General features: G+C 35.8%; 2 protein-coding genes across 3 annotated transcripts; one reads left to right on the top strand and one right to left on the bottom strand.

Annotated features, from left to right (window-relative positions):
- Positions 1-251: 251 nt before the first annotated feature.
- On the bottom strand, positions 252-10,804 carry LOC127166671 (regulator of G-protein signaling protein-like). The gene is made up of 20 exons (XM_051112131.1): positions 10,713-10,804; positions 10,501-10,583; positions 10,335-10,409; positions 10,122-10,248; positions 9,106-9,207; positions 8,747-8,917; positions 6,796-7,643; positions 5,838-5,900; positions 5,548-5,758; positions 5,409-5,468; positions 5,162-5,258; positions 4,031-4,218; positions 3,599-3,716; positions 3,257-3,344; positions 3,022-3,154; positions 2,474-2,621; positions 2,206-2,344; positions 680-804; positions 453-586; positions 252-361 (listed from the first exon to the last, which is right to left on the bottom strand). The coding sequence occupies exons 1-20, from the start codon at positions 10,753-10,755 to the stop codon at positions 252-254; spliced, it is 3,063 nt and encodes a 1,020-aa protein (XP_050968088.1). The 5' UTR covers positions 10,756-10,804.
- A 223-nt stretch (positions 10,805-11,027) lies between these two features.
- On the top strand, positions 11,028-19,421 carry prkag1 (protein kinase, AMP-activated, gamma 1 non-catalytic subunit). Of its 2 annotated transcripts, XM_051111989.1 has the most exons (13): positions 11,028-11,203; positions 12,495-12,546; positions 12,821-12,921; positions 14,262-14,343; positions 14,509-14,567; positions 14,678-14,723; positions 14,804-14,858; positions 14,936-15,062; positions 15,297-15,462; positions 15,559-15,596; positions 16,536-16,682; positions 16,948-17,047; positions 17,880-19,421. In XM_051111989.1, exons 1-13 carry the CDS (start codon positions 11,195-11,197, stop codon positions 17,888-17,890), a joined length of 993 nt encoding a protein of 330 aa, XP_050967946.1. In that variant the 5' UTR covers positions 11,028-11,194; the 3' UTR covers positions 17,891-19,421. The 2 variants fall into 2 exon arrangements, with proteins under 2 accessions (XP_050967946.1, XP_050967945.1); XM_051111988.1 differs by lacking the exon at positions 17,880-19,421 and having other exon boundaries at positions 16,948-17,064.
- The last annotated feature ends 77 nt before the right edge of the window (positions 19,422-19,498 follow it).

The following is a 19,498-nucleotide window of genomic DNA, read 5'->3' as shown; positions in this document are numbered from 1 at the left end:
TCTATTGGTGAGCAAGTGATGGAATGCTACATTTCTCCAAATCTGATAAAGAAACAAACTCGTCCACATCTTTGAGGGCCAGAGGGTATATTTTCAGCGAATTTTCAGTATTATTTTTTTCCATTTTCAGTTTTAGTTAACAATAATAACCCTGCTATGGAGAAACAGCATTATAGCAGAGTCGGGTTCATGGAGTAACTGTCACACAAAAACAAACACAACAACCGTCAGTCTAAAAGTTGTTTTAATGTTTATCTGGCTGAGGGCTGCTGGGAAGGAGTAATGCTGTGGCTGTGTGGCGTCTGCGGCAGCAGCAGTGTGAGGCCGTGTTGGGTGGAGAAACGCAGGATGGCATCTTTAACTAGTCAAACACATGAATACGGGTTAAACCATTCAAACAAAGAAAATGACCGCTCACGGTTTAATACATAATGTTTGATCTCACTGCCCACCTTCATTAGATCTGATCGTCTTAATCTCCTGCAGGATGTTTAAAGGACGCAGTTCCTGCAGATGAGAGGACACTTTCTGATTCCTCAGTGCTTCAGTGGGGTACAGACGCTTCATCACCGTCAGACTACAAAATCTGTCAAAGGGAAGATGCAGTTATTATATATACACTACAGTTATTGTTATATACACTACAATATGTGTGTGTGAAATCACAAGATCTCAGCACTTTTTCCAGCAGAAGACGAGAACTGGAAACACGTCCATCATAGCCGGATAGAAGAGAGTTCGGTCAACCTTCCCAGAGGCAAAGCGCTGCAGTATGGCATCTTTCTGAGCCTCACTGGTGTTGATCTACACACACACACACACACACATGTCTGGTTTATTATCCTTGTGGGGACTCTCCATAGGTGCAATGGTTTTTATACTCTCCACACTGTATTTTCTATCCCCTTACCCTAACCCTACCCCTAAACCTAACCCTTACAGAAAACTTTCTGCATTTTTACTTTCTCAAAAAAACTCATTCTGTATGATTTATAAGCTTTTGTACCCATGGGGACCTCAATTTAGGTCCCCACGGTGACACTAGTCCCCATGAGTCTGTGTGTATTCAGGTTTAGGTCCCCACAAGGATAAAAAAAACAAGTCCACACACACACACACACACACACACACATGAAAATACACACAAACACACAAAAGAGATGCTAATAAATACTGCTGGAGTGATTCAGATTAAAGGTATTGATTGCTCCATGTAACATGAAAGTGTATTATAGTAATATGTTCCAGTGTTAAAAAATTTTAGACTTAAAGAAATGGCCAAAAATTTATAGTATGGTATTATTTGTTCATGCATGAACTAGCAATGAACAATATATTATTTACAGCATTTCACTGATTTATGCTCATTTTAGTTCATAAAAATATAACTATTAATTGTTTATCTATGTTCGCTCACAGTGCATTAATGGATACAACTTTAAAATCAAAAAGTGAAATAAACTTAGATTAAATGCTGTAGAAGCATTGTTAGTTCATGTCAATTAACAAATGAAACCATATCTTAAAGCATTATCAAGAAACTTTCTTTTACTTTCGACAAATTTGATTAAATTATCATATCAATATTTATGGGGGGAAAAAAGCAAACAAAAAACAAAACACAATATTTGCCACATCTGTCCCAGCAATGTCAGTATAAAATGCAATTCCACTGTCATATCAGCCAGAAAAACATAAACAAAACTACTTTATAACAAAAGCTTTTCAAAATCATAATAAAAATTAATGTAAAATAAAACAAAAAAAACCCCATTAAACTAACTAAAAATAATATTGGATAAAAAGAAAAATACGTAAATAAGTAAATAAACAAATAATCAAACAAACAAATAAATAAATTGCAAAACATATATAAATACACCTAACAATACAGTATTGTAGTTTGTAGAAAAAAAAAGTAATTGTCTAATTAATATAATTACATAATGTAATTACCTTATGTAACTAAATATTTCCTAAATAATATTTTAGACATATTTATAATCTTTTTTTTTTTTTTTTTAACAATTTTTAATAATTACATATTTCTAATATATACTGTATTAGAATTTGGGTCTCATACATGAAAATATATAGTTACTTATATATAGCTTTAGGATGGTAGCCCTTCAAATGAGGATGATCATATTTGTAATATAAAAGACTGAAAACCCCTGCCTTTAACAACATTTAAAACAGCTTTACCATGAGCTTTGGAGTGAGATTTGAGTGGAGAAATATGTTGATGATCAGCTCAGCCTTCTGGTGAAGCATGGCATAATCATTCTCGCTATACATGCCTTCTGATGCCATTATATCGCCTGCGTCTGCCAAATGCCTGAACCTACAAACCCAGAACAGATCAATACCACATCCTCAATTTCAGATGCTGCTTTTATAGACACAAACAGAAGATCTTTGTCCTGCAGCTGAATGGTGAATGTAGCACGCCCTCTGCTGGACAGTCCCTGACCTCTCACACTCCATGTAGAAGGAAAGATCATTGACTAAGAACTCCACTGTAACTGTTTTGTTGATAATGCTTCGTATCTTGGGTTTAAACTTCTCTCCATCGCTGCTGATATCGGAGGACTGCTGGGCTTTGGAGCGAACAGTGCAAGCTGGGGAAAAACAACTAATTTTAGACTTTTTAAGACCAAGTAAAGAAAATGTAAGGCATGAATTGCATTGAACACGTCAATATGGTCTCTAAATGTAGATGTCTTGTATCAGCAGTGCTTCAAAGTTTGAACATAGATCTCCAATACTTCTTAATTCATTTTACCAAAAAAAAAAAAAAAAAACATATACATTTTTTGTAGTGCATGCAACATTTAATGCCATGACTTTAATTTTGTATTTAAGACTTTCTGCTCTGATTTAAGACCTTTTAAGGCCTGAATTTGTGAAAATTTGAAATAAGTCTTTTTAAGAGCTGCAGAAACCCTGAAATGGGTTTTGCGTGTGCTGCACTGATCTGATGACATCTGCAGTGAACGGATGGACCGTAGAGAGACTCACGCTGCGAGAAATGCTTGTAGTTGTGTATCAGATAGTCTTCAAACTCATTCCTGAAGTCACGGTCCTCTAGTGCGGATAGAAACTTCGTCACACTGCGGATGAAGCGGCTGAAAACTGTCCACGCATTTGTCTTCTGAAGAAACACAAGAATGAAATGAGCTCAACACTTGTTAAAAAAGGTCTGAAAAGGGTTTTTAATTTATTGTACCATTTTTAATTCTTTAATATATTTTACCAGTTTGTCCAGCAGCAGAGGACCTTTCACATTCGATTCAGATGAAACGGGGGAACAAAAATAAAATGTTTCCTGATACAGTTTGAACCTGTTTGAGATAAAAAAAAAAAAAAAAAAAAAAAAATGTGCAAAGCTGCTTGTGAGAATGCAGTAGGTACTGATATGTACACTTTAGATACCAATATGTACTTTTAATGTACTAATATGTACCGTTTAGGGATAAATAAGGAACAAAGAAGTACTGACACAGTGACAGCTTTGCACTTTTTTTTTTTTTTGCTGAGAGTGCATGAAATAGCAACCTCTGAGCAATTACATTTTCCCATAAGTTTATCACAATACCATGTGGCTTCCAGTGACTTGGCAACCAGGTGCTGAATGGTGAAGATGATTTCTTGAGGAACCACGTCCATCTGCGTCACACTGCTGATGATGTCAGCGCTGCACTGCAGGTACTCCACTGCAGGGGGAGACACCAGAAAATAATGTTATTTCCTTTAATTTTTTAAAGCATTCAATACAAATGCTAATGTTTAAGAAACAGAATCATTTATTCACCCTCGTGTCATTTTTTTTTCTCCATGCAATGCACTTTTATTGTTCTTTTTTGTCAGTTTGAATCTTATATGCTGTAAGGATGCACTGACATTCAGCCAAACATCTTCTCAGTAAGACAATGTGAGGGTGAGTAAATGATGAAAGGTGGTTAATTTTCTGGGTGAACTTTTCCTTTAATATTGAATTTAAAGTGAAATAGCATCACAACAGCAGTACTGGGATCTTGTCGCCTAAAGAATTTGTCTACAATGGCACGGATTTTCGCCTTCTGTCGTTTGGGTTCGACGGTGCGCAAAGATTCTGCTTCCTGTATGAAGAGCAGCGCTCCGTCTGCATTGTGCTCCTGCAGGAATTGTCTGAAATGACCAGTGTACTGAGAAGTTGTGAGGACCTCTTCAAATGACCTGAAATTCAACAGAAGATCCAGACAATTTAGTCTCAGCTTCAGAAATCATTTATCCTGAGATAGCTAGTATGCTTTTAGAAATATCCTTCCCACAAATGTATCTTAGACACATATTTCCAAATCAGAACCTCAGCCAAGACATAGTTTACCCAAAAATAAAAATTTACGCAGGACTTCCAAGATTTGGAGAAATGTGTCATTCCATTACTTGCTCAGCGATAAAACCTTTGCAGTGAATGGGTGCCATCAGAATGAGGGTCCAAACAGCTGATAAAAACATCACAATTAATCCACACCACTCCAGTCCATGATTTAACATCTTGTGAAGTGAAAAGCTGCATGTTTGTAAAAAATATTCCATCATTAAGATGTTTTTAACTTTAAACGGTTGCTTCTGGCAAAAAAAAATGAGTTCTCTATGCAAAAAGTAATCTAGACTGAATCAGGAGAGAAATATGCACAGATCAAGCACTGTTTACAAGTGAATACAGTCAATAATGGTTGAAAACAAATATGTGGGTGAATTTTAATGTGAGAGGACAACCGGCGATAGACATTTTACTGGAGGAAGCGTTATAAATATGGATTACACACTCATATTAGGTACGGAAGCAATGGTTTGACATTAAAAAATCTTAATGATGGATTTGTTTCTTGCAAGCATGCAGCTTTTGGCTTCTCAAGACATTAATTGATGCACTGGAGTGGTGTGGATTACTTGTAGATTACTGTGATATTTTTTGGACTCTCATTCTGACGGCACCCATTCACTACAGAGGATCCATTGGTGAGCAAGTGATGGAATACTACAGTTCTCCAAATCTCATGAAGAAACAAACTATTCTTTATCTTGAATGGCCTGAGGGTGAGTGCATTTTCAGCGAATGTAATTTTAGGGTGAGCTATTCCTTCATTGTCAAGTAATGGAAACATGGGTGAACCTGGGTTTTGTAGATGGCTTTTCAAAAATAATGCTGTCCTTCTTAAGAGTTTTCATCTGGAGATTATCAGGACATTTGGCTTTAGACATGGGCACATCTGGAAGTAAAGCATACAGTGAAGTACTGTACATTTGTATAGTCTGCAAAAACAAACATACACAGCTTAAAAATAAAACGCCATTGAGAACACTATTTAAGAAGCCTTAGTTTGTTCAAGTAATGATGAAATGTTTAACATATACAGTACCTTGAGTGAGGGGTGCTGTAGTATCACTCTCTGTTGTGATCTTTGGCTCCTCAGACGCATCTGCCCAATACAAGCCAGAGAAAGTGAGTCATTTTGAGATGAAACACTCAAGAGAGGCCTGTTTACTGTGTGTTCTCACCTGTGTTGTACTTGTGCAGCAGTGATCCTCCTCTCCGCAGGTCTTGCAGGCCCACTAAAGCCCAGCTGTCCTGAGCCAGAGCGTCGGGGTCGAGACGACTGCAGCATCCTCCACACAACACTAATGCCTCCGTCTGAGTGAAGCAAGCTTCTGTTTCTGTCTCAAAACCACAGAAAATCAGCTGTTCTTCAGACTCCTCACTGTGTGAACTCTGAAAGACATGGGAAATAGTTCCTGAAAACCGCAGTGAAAGCATCCACTGGTTTGAAGCTTTAGTTTAGGTCACTCACCAGGTGAGATACTAGAGCTTTATCCTCTGCATCTAAAAATGAGTCATAAACATCTTGTAGTTCCTGCAAAAAGAACATACGCCAGATCTCATCAATTACCAAACTCACTACTGCTTAAAAGTTTGAAACAAGTCTATTCTGCTTACCAAGGCTGCATTTATTTGATCAAAGATGCAATCAAATTCTGAAATATTAATATAATTTAAAATTGCTGTTTTCTATGTGAATATCTGTTAAAATGTAATTTATTTCTGTGATCAAATCTGAATTTTCAGCATCATTACTCATAAATCATTCTAATATGCTGATTTGCTGCTCAACAAACATTCCTGATTTTTATCAGTGGTGAAAACAGTTGTGCTGCTTCATACTTTTGTGCAGACTGTGATACGTTTTATTTTTCAGGATTCTTTGATGAATGGAAAGTTCACAAGAACAGCATTTATTTTAAATGTTTTCTAACATTATATACATATACTGTAATTTTTTTTTAGCAATCTATTCTTCTTGCTGTTGTTCTTGCTGAATAAAAAGTATTAATTTCTTTCTAAATAAAATGTTACAGAAATTATTTTGAATGGACAATTCATTTTACAATGAAAACGAATGGTGAGCAGTGGCTGTTAAAAGGATTAAGGGAAGATCCTAGAGAATGCATGAATTTAAAAAAAAGAAAAAAAAATTAATGCATTGTAAGATAATTTGGATTAAAATGATCTGTCAAATATAAATGTAAAGTCTTAAGGGATCTTTAGACTTATCTCTATGACAGGTGAGAGATTGGTGACATTTGCCAAGTTTTAAATTGATCCATTTTGATGAATACTTACCACAAACACTTTGGAATAATGTGCACTGATGAATCATACATAATAAAACCAAGAACTTCTTTTAAGATAGTAAATTTTGATTTTATGTTGACTCCTAAGCAAAAACAACTTATTTAACTGACGTTTACCTTGCATATTTCATATTTAGCCCTGTAAATCCATGGAACAGCTGCAGTGGATGGTAAAAGCGAACGCAGATGGTGGCTGGTGTTTGAATCCAGTCCATAGCATGGCATGTTCTCTTTCAGGTACGTCTCTGTTATCCGCTGGGCCATGGTCTGTCTCTGTGTGCAGACTGGATCTTCTCCTTGTGCTTTCAGAACCAGCAGGAGGAAAAAGTCCAGATCCTCCAACAGATCCAGCATCCGCTGCTTTTCCACCAGGTTTTGGGCTCTTAGATAAGACCTAAAAGGACCTCCAGCCAAGGCCTCGGCAGACAGTGCCGGCTGCAGATAGCAGTGAACATCTGATGGTGGAGTATGAACGCTCACGCAGCGGGGAATCTGACACGCCGGGGTTTGGACACATGTGTGATGGACAATAGCTTGGACAGAGGTTTCTGTATGTGCTATATTTGAACACTGGGAACCCTTTAGATCCTCCTGCCTGGTTGGTGGAAGCCACAAGCAGATGCTGTTGGGCTGCGAACGGACTGTGTTTGGTTTATATGAACTCCAAAGGTGCCATTTGCTGTGTTTACTGCAGTAGGATTTAGCAGGGCTTGGTGTGGGATTCGTCTTGCACTGCTCACGCTTACGCGAAGAGTGAGATGGAGCAGGAGGACAAGAAAAGGAAGTGTATTTCTCGACAATGCGCTGACATTCAGGCACACGCCACAGCCAGGATTTACAGCAGTGTAAGAACTGAGGAAGCCAATACGACTGCAGTCGACACAGAACTTTCTTTCTCATGTCCACCAAAACACGCTTCTGGGAACTAAGTGAGCACTCTTTGGACAAGAGCTCAGTCATGTCATCTAAAAAAAAATTGTAATCTGATGAAATATGTAATAAGTACTACAAAAAAATAAAGCATTTAAGAGACATGCACACTCAAAAATTTAAAGAAAAAAAAATAATTTACAGTACCATTCAAAAGCCTGGAGTCAGTAAGAGGGTTTTTTTTTTTTTTTTTTGATCAACTTTTTATTCGGTTTTAACACAAAATATACAATTTACTTTTGTCATATGGCAAGTAGAAGTCAGAATTGAAAAAAAAAAAAAAAACTTTTAGTCATCAAGGATGCATTAAATTGATCAAAAGTGACAGCAATAACATTTATAATGTTACAAAAGATTTCCATTTCAATAAATGGTGTTCTTTTAAAGTCTTTATTCATCAAAGTATCCTAAAAAATAAAATGTATCACATTTTCCTCAAAAATATGAAACAGCACAACTGTTCTCAACATTTATAATTAAAAGAAACTATTAAACTATTAACTATTAAATTATTACAAATATTTTTGTTAACTGAAATAAAGTTTACATAAAATGTTATTAGATTAAACACTAACTAAAAAAAACAAGAAAAGTGTAAGTTAAAGCACTAAAATTACTAACTGGAAAAGAAAACAAAAGAAAACAAAAATAAAAATAAATAAACCTAAAATAGTAATATTAAAAAGGACAAATTCATTAAATTACTAAAAATTAAACAAAAATTTAAATAAAAACCAAAAATATAAAAAAGCTAGTTCTAAATATTAATAAAATATATAATAGTATATAAATAATACTGAAATAACACTGGCAGCAAATCAACATATTAGAATGATTTCTGAAGAATCATGTGACACTGAAGACTGGAGCAATGATGCTGAAAATTCAGCTTTGATCACAAAAATAAATTACATTTCAAAATATATTACAATAGACACTGTTATTTAAATTCTAATAATATTTCACAATATTACTATTTTTCTGTATTTTTTATCAGCCTTGGTGAGCAGAAGAGAACATATTAAAAAATCTTACCAAACCCACACTTTTGAATAGTAGTGTAATCTGACAAACAGAAGAATAGAAATAGTGTGTTATTTAATAAGGGAAGAGGAGAGAAACACATGCACTGCCTCACCTGTGTGTATATGGCAGACAGACAGGATGGCAGAGGCTTCGCTCAGGTGAAAGAGTCTGATCGCTGTCTGAAGTGCTTGAAGATTTAAAGTCTGATACTCATGTTCATTTTCTTCTTCTTTTATACTGAACAACATGGACACTCTCACACAGAACAGAAGAAGCTCCTCCTCTGTTCGAAAACACATTACACCGCATTGGCAAAACTGAGATTTCAATTATTTTGCCATTTGTTCCTACACTCAAATGGGCTCTACTAGCGTAAAATCTAATATCTAAAAGCTGAATTGGAGGCCTTGACAAATTAAACTGATTTGAATACAAAATAAATTTAAAAGGAAAATTAATGCAATCTCACACCAGCAGTGGCCTTGAGAAAAGAACGAAATCTCTGAATTCCCCTCACGCTGCCGAGACATTTTCTTAACAGCCACTGATCCGCCGGAGTCCATTTCAAGTCCTCTGAAAACAGCATCATCAAAAACAAAAACTAATACAACATATTAAAAGTATTGTTCACCCAAAAAATTCTGAACATTTAAATCCAAGGTGCGGATGAGTTTGTTTCTTTATCAGGTTTGGAGAAATGTAGCATTACATCACTTGCTCACCAATGGATTCTTTGCAGTGAATGGGTGCCGTCAGAATGAGAGTCCAAACAGCTGACAAAAACATCACAATAATCCATAAGTAATCCACACCACTCCAGTCCACCAGTTAACGTCTTGTGAAGTCAAAAGCTGCGTGTTTATGAGAAACAAATCCATCATTAAGACATTTTTAACTTCAAATCAGTGCTTCCAGCTAAAATATGGGTCCTCTGTCCATAATATTGCTTTCTCCAGTGAAAAAGTCATCTGGTCTGAATCTGGCGAGGAAAACATGCACAGAACAAGAACCCTTCGCAACAGTGCAAAACAGTTCTATTTTGATTTGAGAGGAAAACTGACTTTTTCTAATTATGGATTGGATTATGGACTTTGTTTATTTTAGCAGGAAGTTTAAATTTCTTAATGATGGATTTGTTTCTTACAAACACAGCTTTTGGCTTCACAATAGGTTAATTAATGGACTGGAGTGGTGTGGATTAGTTGTGGATTATTGTGATGTTTTTATCAGCTGTTTGGTCTCTCACTCTGACGGCACCCATTCACTGCACAGCAGCCATTGGTGAGCAAGTGATGGAATTCTACATTTCTCCAAATCTGATGAAGAAACAAACTCATTCTGAATGACCTGATGTGCACATTTCCAGCAAATTTCTATTTTTGGGTGAAATATTTCTTCAGTGTGACACACTCCAGACAACTTTCATACAAGAGGAGTACAATTACAGCACCACAAATCACTGTCAAATGAATGCAATACTGTATTACCTGTGGATTTAGAGGATACAAAGTCAAGAATCTCTGTGCAGAGAACAAAATTGTGATAGAGCTCTGTTTGTTTGAAGAAAATCAACCGATGTGTTTCTAACCATTTCAGAAATGCTCCAGTGTTCACCTGACAGTAAATATATTTACAGATATTAAATGTTTTGGCCAACAGCTATAGTGGTCTGGTTAATATTCTCATAAATACCATCCTACCCGAGCAAATGGCACATTTGGCCACATTAACCACTTGTTTTCATTGAGCATGTGGAGAGGGGTTTGCCCAAACACCTAAAAACAGGACAAACACGTATGATCGTTCTAGCACAACCAGTACATTAAAGGTATAGAAATGAAAAGCAGATGTAAGATTTCATCTTACTGGAAGGCTTAGAAATGTATTGAAGAAATCCACAAAAACTTCATCTTTCAGAAGAAACTTGAGCTCCATGTTGATGGCTTTCTCTGCAGATGTGCAGATAAACACATAAATCATTTTTTATACGTTTACAATGTATTCAAGGCTTGCTAGTTTGCTAGTTATGTTTAATAAATGTTATTATAGCTGTTCACTGGGTTTTGGTTTGTTCTTACCCTGCTGATAACCATGTTTTTTGCTGATGTGCCGTGTTTTCATTTCTAACCTCGTTTTGTGTTGCCTTGACAACAGTATTGTTTACTTTTCGTCTGTCAAATTAAACAAATACAAATATAAATACGTTTATCTACAACACTTAGGCTCTCACTACTGTGGTCAAGATATGTTTTAGAACATAGTGTTGTTATATAATTCATATGTAATCTATTTTATAACAAGGTTGCCAACAAAATTAATTATTACATACAATTTATGTATTGTTTTTATTATTATGGAGATGCGCGCACACGTGTGTGTCGTCACATCCGGTCGCGGCCTCCGCAGCAGTCTTCCTCATCCTAGAAGGAGTCAGTCAGCGAGCGGTGGGACCAGAAACGAATTACCCATCATTTCAGCTACTGGAGACCGAATTAAACTACGTTTTTGCACTTTGAATTCGAAGTAAACATTAATAGTGCTTTCACACTGTGGATGGATCATGGAGTGTGTAAGTAGTTCGAGTTTAAACTGAGGCGGAGTTGATCTGACAGACTCGGTGTAACTGAATGACGACGAGCGGCAGTTAAACTAACGGCGGGTTTTGTTTATTATTGTGTTATAATATGTAAAATTGGTTGAAATGTTAAGATAGAGCGATTAGTGTTGTTAGAAGAGTGACTGTTGTGTTGTGTTGTGTTGTGTCATGTCATGTAGTGTTTCTCATTCATTTGAAGCCAGTTACACTTAGCCTGAGGTTACGTTAGTGTTGCTAGTTAGTGTACGTTAGTGTTGCTGTTACACTAGTATTGAGTTTACAGCACTAGTCTACGGCAGTTACAGTAATGCTGCACAAATTATACTGCTACTTGGTGAATTTTCTGCCGTAGCATTTGCTGTTGATACTCTAGTACAGTTGTCTTTACACTAGTAGTGCTTTAGTTTGCTATTGTTAGTACAGTATGTCAATTATTGTCACTGGCGGTGTTTATCTTGACATAATGTTCGAGCTAGTAAACTGTCAAGTTTCTCACATCACCTCACTAATATTTGTCAACTTTCTCAGTTACTGATCAATGAGCAGGCAAAACAGACTATTTTCTAAAAAAATAGGAAAATTAGTTAAAAATAGTTAATGTATAACTAACAACTTTAGTACTTTTAAGCCATCAGAACTGTCCTGTTGTTAGCTCCACTGGCTAATATGTATTTACTAGACACATTTTAGCCTTTGGTTGGTTTAGTCTAACAACTCGAATTCAGCTTCTTGTTAACCCTCTCCTAACTCTACTGTATTATATTTGATATAAACATTTCTAAGGCCTCTAAATGAGCAACATGATCAAAACTTTGCTGAAAGTCCTGTTGTGCTTAATCTATGACATGCATTCTGTCGTCTGATTTATAGTTTTTTAGCAAGTAAAAGGTATTTAAGTATCATTGTACAAAGTCCACCTACAGGTTTTTGCTGTAAAATCTTTACTGATTTTTATGTAATACATGTAAAAATAGCTGATATTGTTCGTAATATTTCAAAATAAACACTTACTGGACTAATCCAAGCAACTTACTGTGAGTTTACGCAGTACAAGCTTTTCCAATTATTTAAAAAAAAAAAAATCAATAAGTATCAAATGTGATCATCAGGCTTTTGAGGACTTTATGTTTTGTCTAAAGGTTCAATAAGCTGTTCCCTTCAAAAATGTGATTTTACAAGAACTTGTATCAGATGAATTCTCACATTTAAAATAGAAAAACAAAAGTAAGCTTTGAATGTTGACACCTTGACATCTGTTTTTCAGGTTCCTGCTGTTCTAGATGAGTTGGATGGTAAAAAGGAGGTGCACATAGAGGGTAAGAATGTGAATAAATAAAAATGAGACCGTAGCCCTGCGATGACCTGCAGCTTGTGTGCGAGATATGAAAGCAGAGCCTAGCAGGGGTTTGACTTCAGTGTTTGTAGTGAAATCTGAGACTAAAGTGACAACAGAAATATGATCTAGGCACACTTCTCAGACACTTTTTCTCTCATATTTTCGTTGGGTGTTTTTAAAGCTTGTTCATGATTTAGTGTTTTAAATTAAATAGCAAATTATTCCTTTTTGTTTTTTCCCTTTCTTTCAACCAGATCCTGAGTATAATGTCTATACACGCTTCATGAAATCCCACCGCTGCTATGATCTGGTGCCCACTAGCTCGAAGTTAGTGGTGTTTGACACTTCTCTACAGGTGGGTACTCAGAAAAAAACAGATGTTTTTAAATGTGCAACCTTGTTTACAACCCACCTACTTCCATAATGTCTCATATTTCTGTGTGAAACAAAAAAACATTCAGCAGAACTTGATTCATCATTAAAGGAATAGTTCACCCAAAAATAAGAAAGTTTGCTTAAAATGTACTCACTCTCAGGCCATCCAAGATGTAGATGAGTTTGTTTCTTCATCAGATTTGGTGAAATGTAGCATTTCATCACTTGCTCACTAATGGATGCTCTGCAGTGAATGGGAGTCCAAACAGCTGATAAAAACATCACAATAATCCACAAGCAATCCACACCACTTCAGTCCTTCAATTAACACCTTGAGAAAAAAGCTGCGTGTTTTTAAGAAACAAATCCATCAAGATGTCATCAGATGTTTGGACTCTCATTCTCACAGCACCCATTCACTGCAGAGGATCCATTGGTGAGCAAGTGATGTAATGCTACATTTCTTCAAATCTGTTTCCACAAAAAAACAAACTCATCTACATCTTGGATGACCTGAGGATGAGGACATTTTCATGTTTGGATGGATAAAACCATGGCTAAATAGTATTTTGACTTTTTTTTAATTAATTTATTTATTTTTTTACATTATTTATATGTGACCATGGTTCACAAAACCAGTCGTAAGGGTCATTTTTTTAAAATTTAGATTTATACATCATATGAAAGGTGAATAAATAAGCTTTTTATTGATATATAGTTTTATTTGTTAGGATAGGACAATATTTGGCCGAGATACAGCTATGTAAAATCAGGAATCTGAGGGTGCAAAAAATCCAGAATATTGAGAAAATCACCTTTAAAGTTCTTCAAATAATGTTCTTAACAATGTATATTACTAATCAAAAATTAAGTTTTCATACATTTACAGTAGGAATTTTACAAAATATCTTCATGGAACATGATCTTTACTTAATTTCCTAATGTTTTTGCCATAAAAGAAAAATCAGTAATTTTGACCCATACAATGTATTTTTGGCTGTTGCTACAAATAAACCCCAGCGACTTAAGACTGGTTTTGTGGTCCAGGGTCACATACAACAAATGATGTTAGCAGGAAAGGTGAGTTGTTTAAGATAAAGAACACATAATAACTTTTTGATAAAAGATAATTAACACACACACACACACACACATACAATATTTGGAATGATTGATATTAGGATCAGGAACATGGGGTCAGTATTGATTTCATGGTGACTTTTGGGGTGGGATATATTTGCTCCGTACTCTGTGTCAACATTCATGAAAATGAAACTGTCCGAATGCTCGCTGGTTAATTTATGGTTGTATGGTTACCAGGTGAAGAAGGCATTCTTTGCCCTAGTGTCTAATGGGGTGAGAGCAGCGCCTCTCTGGGACAGCAAGAAGCAATGCTTTGTTGGTAAGCAAGCTTTTTTTTATTTTTTATTTTTTGAAATTTAAATGTATAGGTTGTTTCAAAAAGAAATAAACAGCATTCACATTATAATAATGACTTCACAGTAAAAGTATTAAACTAATTCTGATTTATGTATTGCTTTTTTAATTTAAATGTTTTCTATTGTAGGTATGCTGACCATCACAGATTTCATCAATATACTTCATCGCTATTACAAGTCTCCTCTGGTAAAATTCCTTCTTGTCCACATTAAGACTGTTATTCTCCTACTGAAGTTTTCACTTATGATTTTTTTTGAGTCATATTTACAGACTTAATGCATTTTTGTCTGTTTTAGGTCCAGATATATGAGTTAGAAGAACACAAAATAGAAACATGGAGAGGTGAGAATGATGTTCATTTGTATTCATGATGTAAACGCTCTGATGTATGAGCCTATGACTGATCTGTTTTTTTCTTACAGAGGTCTACTTACAAGACTCCTTCAAACCTCTCGTTAGCATATCGCCCAATGCCAGGTAAAGATTTGTGAGTGCATATTGAATGGTTTTGTTGGAGACTTGTTGATTACGTCTGATGTTTTTCTCTCTTTCAGCCTATATGATGCAGTTTCATCTCTACTGAAGCATAAAATCCACAGGTTACCCGTCATTGATCCTCTAACAGGAAACACACTCTACATCCTGACACACAAGAGGATCCTCAAATTCCTGAAACTCTTTGTAAGCTTCCTGCCCTGTGATCACTCCCTAAATGTTTTCTCTGACACCATAAATTAAGCATAGACATTCATTTATGTGGTGATGGTCTCTCTTAGAGCATTTGCTGTAATTCTGTCACAACTTTTTAAGCAACTATTGCTAAATTTCCTGAGTACTTCTCTATTGGCACAACTTGGATTTTGTTTTCTTTCTAGAAACAGTCTTCATGTTTATGTCAACGTTCTCTCCCCCCAGATATCTGAGATGCCCAAACCTGCGTTTCTGTCTCAGACGCTGGAGGAGTTGAACATCGGAACGTTTGACAACATCGCAGTGGTTCACGCCGATACGCCGCTCTATGCCGCACTCGGCATCTTCGTGGATCAGAGAGTGTCCGCCCTTCCTGTGGTGGATGAAAATGGTGAGTGGAAAGTAATATATTCATTTTTTAATATTATAAATTAAAGTCTGTGGATGAATTTGTTTTCATGTTTGTCCCTCTCGTTTCTTCCGACAGGACGTGTGGTCGACATTTACTCCAAGTTTGATGTTATAGTAAGTTTTGTGTGTTTGTGTCTGTTGTTTCTAACTAGAGTGGTGCACATTGATCTGCGCTGGTGGTGTTAGATTATTGAATGTGTGTGTGATGGTGTTTGTTTCCATTGGACTCCGTGTGTGTTTAAAGCCTCTGGTGTTTGTCGTATTGATCAGCTTGCATGAATGCAGCCACTACAGTAAATGATCTTTTTTTTGGCTTTTTTATGCACTTAATTCAAAATCTTAAAGGAATAGTTCACCTAAAAATTCTGATCCAAGATCAATCCAAGATGTAGGTGAGTTTGTGTCTTCATCAGATTTGGATAAATGTAGCATTCAGATCCTTTAGAGTCAATGGGTGCCATCAGAATGAGAGTCCAAACAGTTGACTAAAAACATCACAAAAATCCATCAAGACGTTTTACCTTCAAACCGTTGTTTTTGGCTAAAATAAAAGTCCTTCCTCTAGTGGAAAAGTCCTGTTGTTTTTCCACATCAAAATCCACCCACATATGTGACCCTAGACCACAAAACCAGTCATGAGGTTTTTTTTTTTTTATTAAGGTTTATACATAATCTGAAAGCTGAATAAATAAGCTTTCCATTGATGTATGGTTTGATAGGACAATATAAGATACAACTGTTCGAAAATCTGGAATCTGAGGGTGCAAAAAAATCAAAATATTGAGAAATTGCCTTTAAAGTTGTCCAAATGAAGTTCTTAGCAATGCATATTACTAATCAATAATTAAGTTTTGATATATTTGCAGTAGGAAATTTACAAAATATCTTGATGGAACATGATCTTTACTTAATATCCTAATGATTTTTGGCATAAAAGAAAAATCAATCATTTTGACCAATACAATGTATTTTTAGCTATCAAAGTCAAAGTCATTTTTTTTTTTTTTATCTCTCTGCATATGTTTGTGTCTCAATCTGGTTTTCATCTCACAGAATCTGGCAGCTGAGAAGACGTACAATAACCTGGACATCACTGTGACTAAAGCCCTCCAGCATCGCTCGCAGTATTTTGAGGGTGTGCTCACCTGCCGAGCCAATGAGACGCTACAGGCCATTATCAACCGACTGGTGGAGGCTGAGGTAAGGAGCACACATGGGAATATATCGGTTCACCAAGGCAACATTTATTTGATTAAAAATACAGGAAAAACTGTAAAAATGTGAAATATTATTGCAATTTAAAATAGATGTTTTCTATGTGAATATGTTGTAAAATGTAATTTATTTCTGTGATGAAAAGCTGAATTTTCAGCACCATTACTCCAGTCTTCAGTGTCGCATGATCCTTCAGAAATCATTCTAATATGCTGATTTGCTCATATTGCTGATGTGTGTGATTTTTCAGGTTCACAGGTTAGTGATTGTGGATGAGCAGGAGGTTGTGAAAGGCATCGTGTCTCTGTCTGATATCTTACAGGCGCTGGTGCTCACCAATGGTGATGACGGTAAGACTACATTATGATAAAGTGAAACTTTAATGCACATATTGTGGTAACGTTTCAGTGGGGCACAAAAGAATCTTCATACAACCTTCGTAAAGGAGAAGTCCACTTACAAAACAAAGATTCACATATAATGTACTCACCACCTTGTCATCCAAGATGTTCATGTCTTTCTTTCTTCAGTCGTAAAGAAATTATGTTTTTTGAGGAAAACATTTCAGCATTTTTCTCCATATAATGGACTGATATGGTGCCCTGATTTTGAACTTACAAAATGCAGTTTAAATGCAGTTTTTGTTAAGGGTGTTTGATCTTCTTTGCACAAACTGGGTTGGTACTTCTGCAGCAATGTAGGATGATTTTGAAATGATTTTTGAAGTTGAGGGAGAAAATACGAGTTTTAATTGTCATAAGCCAGAATACACAGAGTTCAGGGAGCAAGGCAAGACGAGTGTGTGAGATAAGTATTTCATTTGTTTTTCTTTTTCTTTCTTTTTTTTTAATGAAAATTACCAATCGTTTTGCTAGATAAGACCCCTCTTTGTCGGCTGGAATCATTTACAACTGCATTTGGGATCGTTTGAAGCCGCATTTAAACTGCATTTTGGAAACTCAAAATCGGGGCACCATATCAGTCCATTATATGGTATAGTGGAAGTATAATTTGGAAGTGGACTTCTCCTTTAATATGACAGTTCAGTGTCTGTCAAACTCCAAAAAACACAAAAATGTGCCTTTATAGTTGATCGTATTTAAATCCGACAGCTATTGTTAGAGCTATTTTTTTAGGATTGATAATTTTGATCTATTGACAGCCTTGTTTTTTCCTCTTTAGGAAGTGCTTGATGGAAGTAAAGACAACAGGACATCTCTGTATTCCCTCATCTCTCAATAAGTCGGAAGACGTTTCAGAAAAAGGATTGATAGAGATGTCAATGACACAACCATCCCAAACACAGGAGCTAATAAAGCACAGCCGAATGATCAGAGTGAAGAAAGAGATGCTCAGAAAAGACATTGACTCTTTTAATAGAACAGACACTTTCTGTACCACTTCAGGGAGTCAACAAGGAAATTGCATAATTTTAATTGGACAGAATTCAAATGATTTTATTAATGTCACTCAGTGCACTGTTTTTGCTGACGTGACATCTATCTTTCATATTAACACCCTCACTGAAGGAAAACAGATGGAAATGCAGATGAGATTTTTGTGCAGGTGTTGAAGTGTCAGTGGAGAAGAAACAGAGTACGTGAATTCATGCTGACAGACTGAAACATTCCGTTATTGATCTGGACGTGGTTTTGCAGGGTAACGTAGCGTGTTTATCTATCATGTGGGCATTTGATATTGCAGGGTTTCGGACTGTTTCCACACTACACAGTCACTCCGGCAGTATTCAGAGGAAGTTTCATTGGTTTATTCGGATCCAGTTTCTTTGAACGTCAAACCAGTTCAGCACTACGAGCCATTTTAACTTCCTCTATAATGTGAACATGGAGTGACTTGCTAAATGTTTTGATATTAACAATTGAATATTTATAGCATCGGAAAAAACAATTACAGCTCCAAAATATTATCATCATGTATTTTTTTTAGTATATTATCACAGATCATTTTTAGTTTATCTTATTTTCCCTGTTGATTGGGCCTGCACAGACAGTTTTTATGCCTGATGCAGACATGTTTTACTTCTAGTTGCTCTTAACATGTTGCTACTGATTTTATTTTGCTTCAGTTGTTTTAGCCCCGTGATCTCAATGAATTTGATCAGTGTTTTGACATGTGAAGAGGAAGCGCAGCATGTTTTTATAGATATAACATCAGACAGCCACTGTTCTCCTGTCAGCTCTGTGTTGTGGGTAAATTATCATGTCATTTCAGTTGGATGTGCTTCCACAGTTAGCTGTTTGATATAATTTGACAAATGTACCGTAGGGTCCATTAGTGAATTTCATACATTTTTATAATCCATTATGAGAAACATCAGATCAGCTCTGAGCAACTCGCACTTTTCTTGTTTTTAGTGTAGCTTGTTTTGCTATGAGAAAGATCATTCCATCATTTTATTGTAATATATATTTGCTGGTATTTTTCTCTCTGTAATCATTTTTATGCCACACATGATGGACCTGTAAATGCACCTGAACTGTTTTCTAATTCTCTCATGTCAAAGATGTTTTATTCATGGCACACGCAAAATAAAATTTATTCAGTTTATCAGTTTGTATGTTGGAGGTAAACAGAACTTTTGTGGAAACGATACTTTATTCCCCAAAATTCTAAATTCAAAAATAGCACTATTTTCAAATAGAATTGTTTTTAACTGACACTCTTGATCAGTTGTATCCTTAGCTGAATAAAAGTGTGAATTTACTTTAGCAGTCACTATCATTACTGTTATAATAATTGCACTAATTAATTTCCAGTGTGGAAAGCCAGTTTTCTTGCAG

Source organism: Labeo rohita, chromosome 6 (assembly GCF_022985175.1).
Source record: "Labeo rohita strain BAU-BD-2019 chromosome 6, IGBB_LRoh.1.0, whole genome shotgun sequence".
Lineage (NCBI taxonomy): Eukaryota > Metazoa > Chordata > Actinopteri > Cypriniformes > Cyprinidae > Labeo > Labeo rohita.
Note: the sequence above shows the minus strand (reverse complement) of the source record. Positions and strands in the feature narration are given on the sequence as shown.

Coding starts and splice junctions, on each gene's coding strand:
- LOC127166671 (XM_051112131.1), bottom strand. CDS start 10,755: ATGAAAACACGGCACATCAGCAAAAAACATGGTTATCAGCAGG. Junction 10,410..10,500: donor ATACATTTCTAAGCCTTCCA/GTAAGATGAAAT, acceptor TCCTGTTTTTAG/GTGTTTGGGCAAACCCCTCT. Junction 5,259..5,408: donor TACAGCACCCCTCACTCAAG/GTACTGTATATG, acceptor CTTTACTTCCAG/ATGTGCCCATGTCTAAAGCC.
- prkag1 (XM_051111988.1), top strand. Junction 14,568..14,677: donor GCTATTACAAGTCTCCTCTG/GTAAAATTCCTT, acceptor TGTCTGTTTTAG/GTCCAGATATATGAGTTAGA. Junction 15,597..16,535: donor ACTCCAAGTTTGATGTTATA/GTAAGTTTTGTG, acceptor TTCATCTCACAG/AATCTGGCAGCTGAGAAGAC.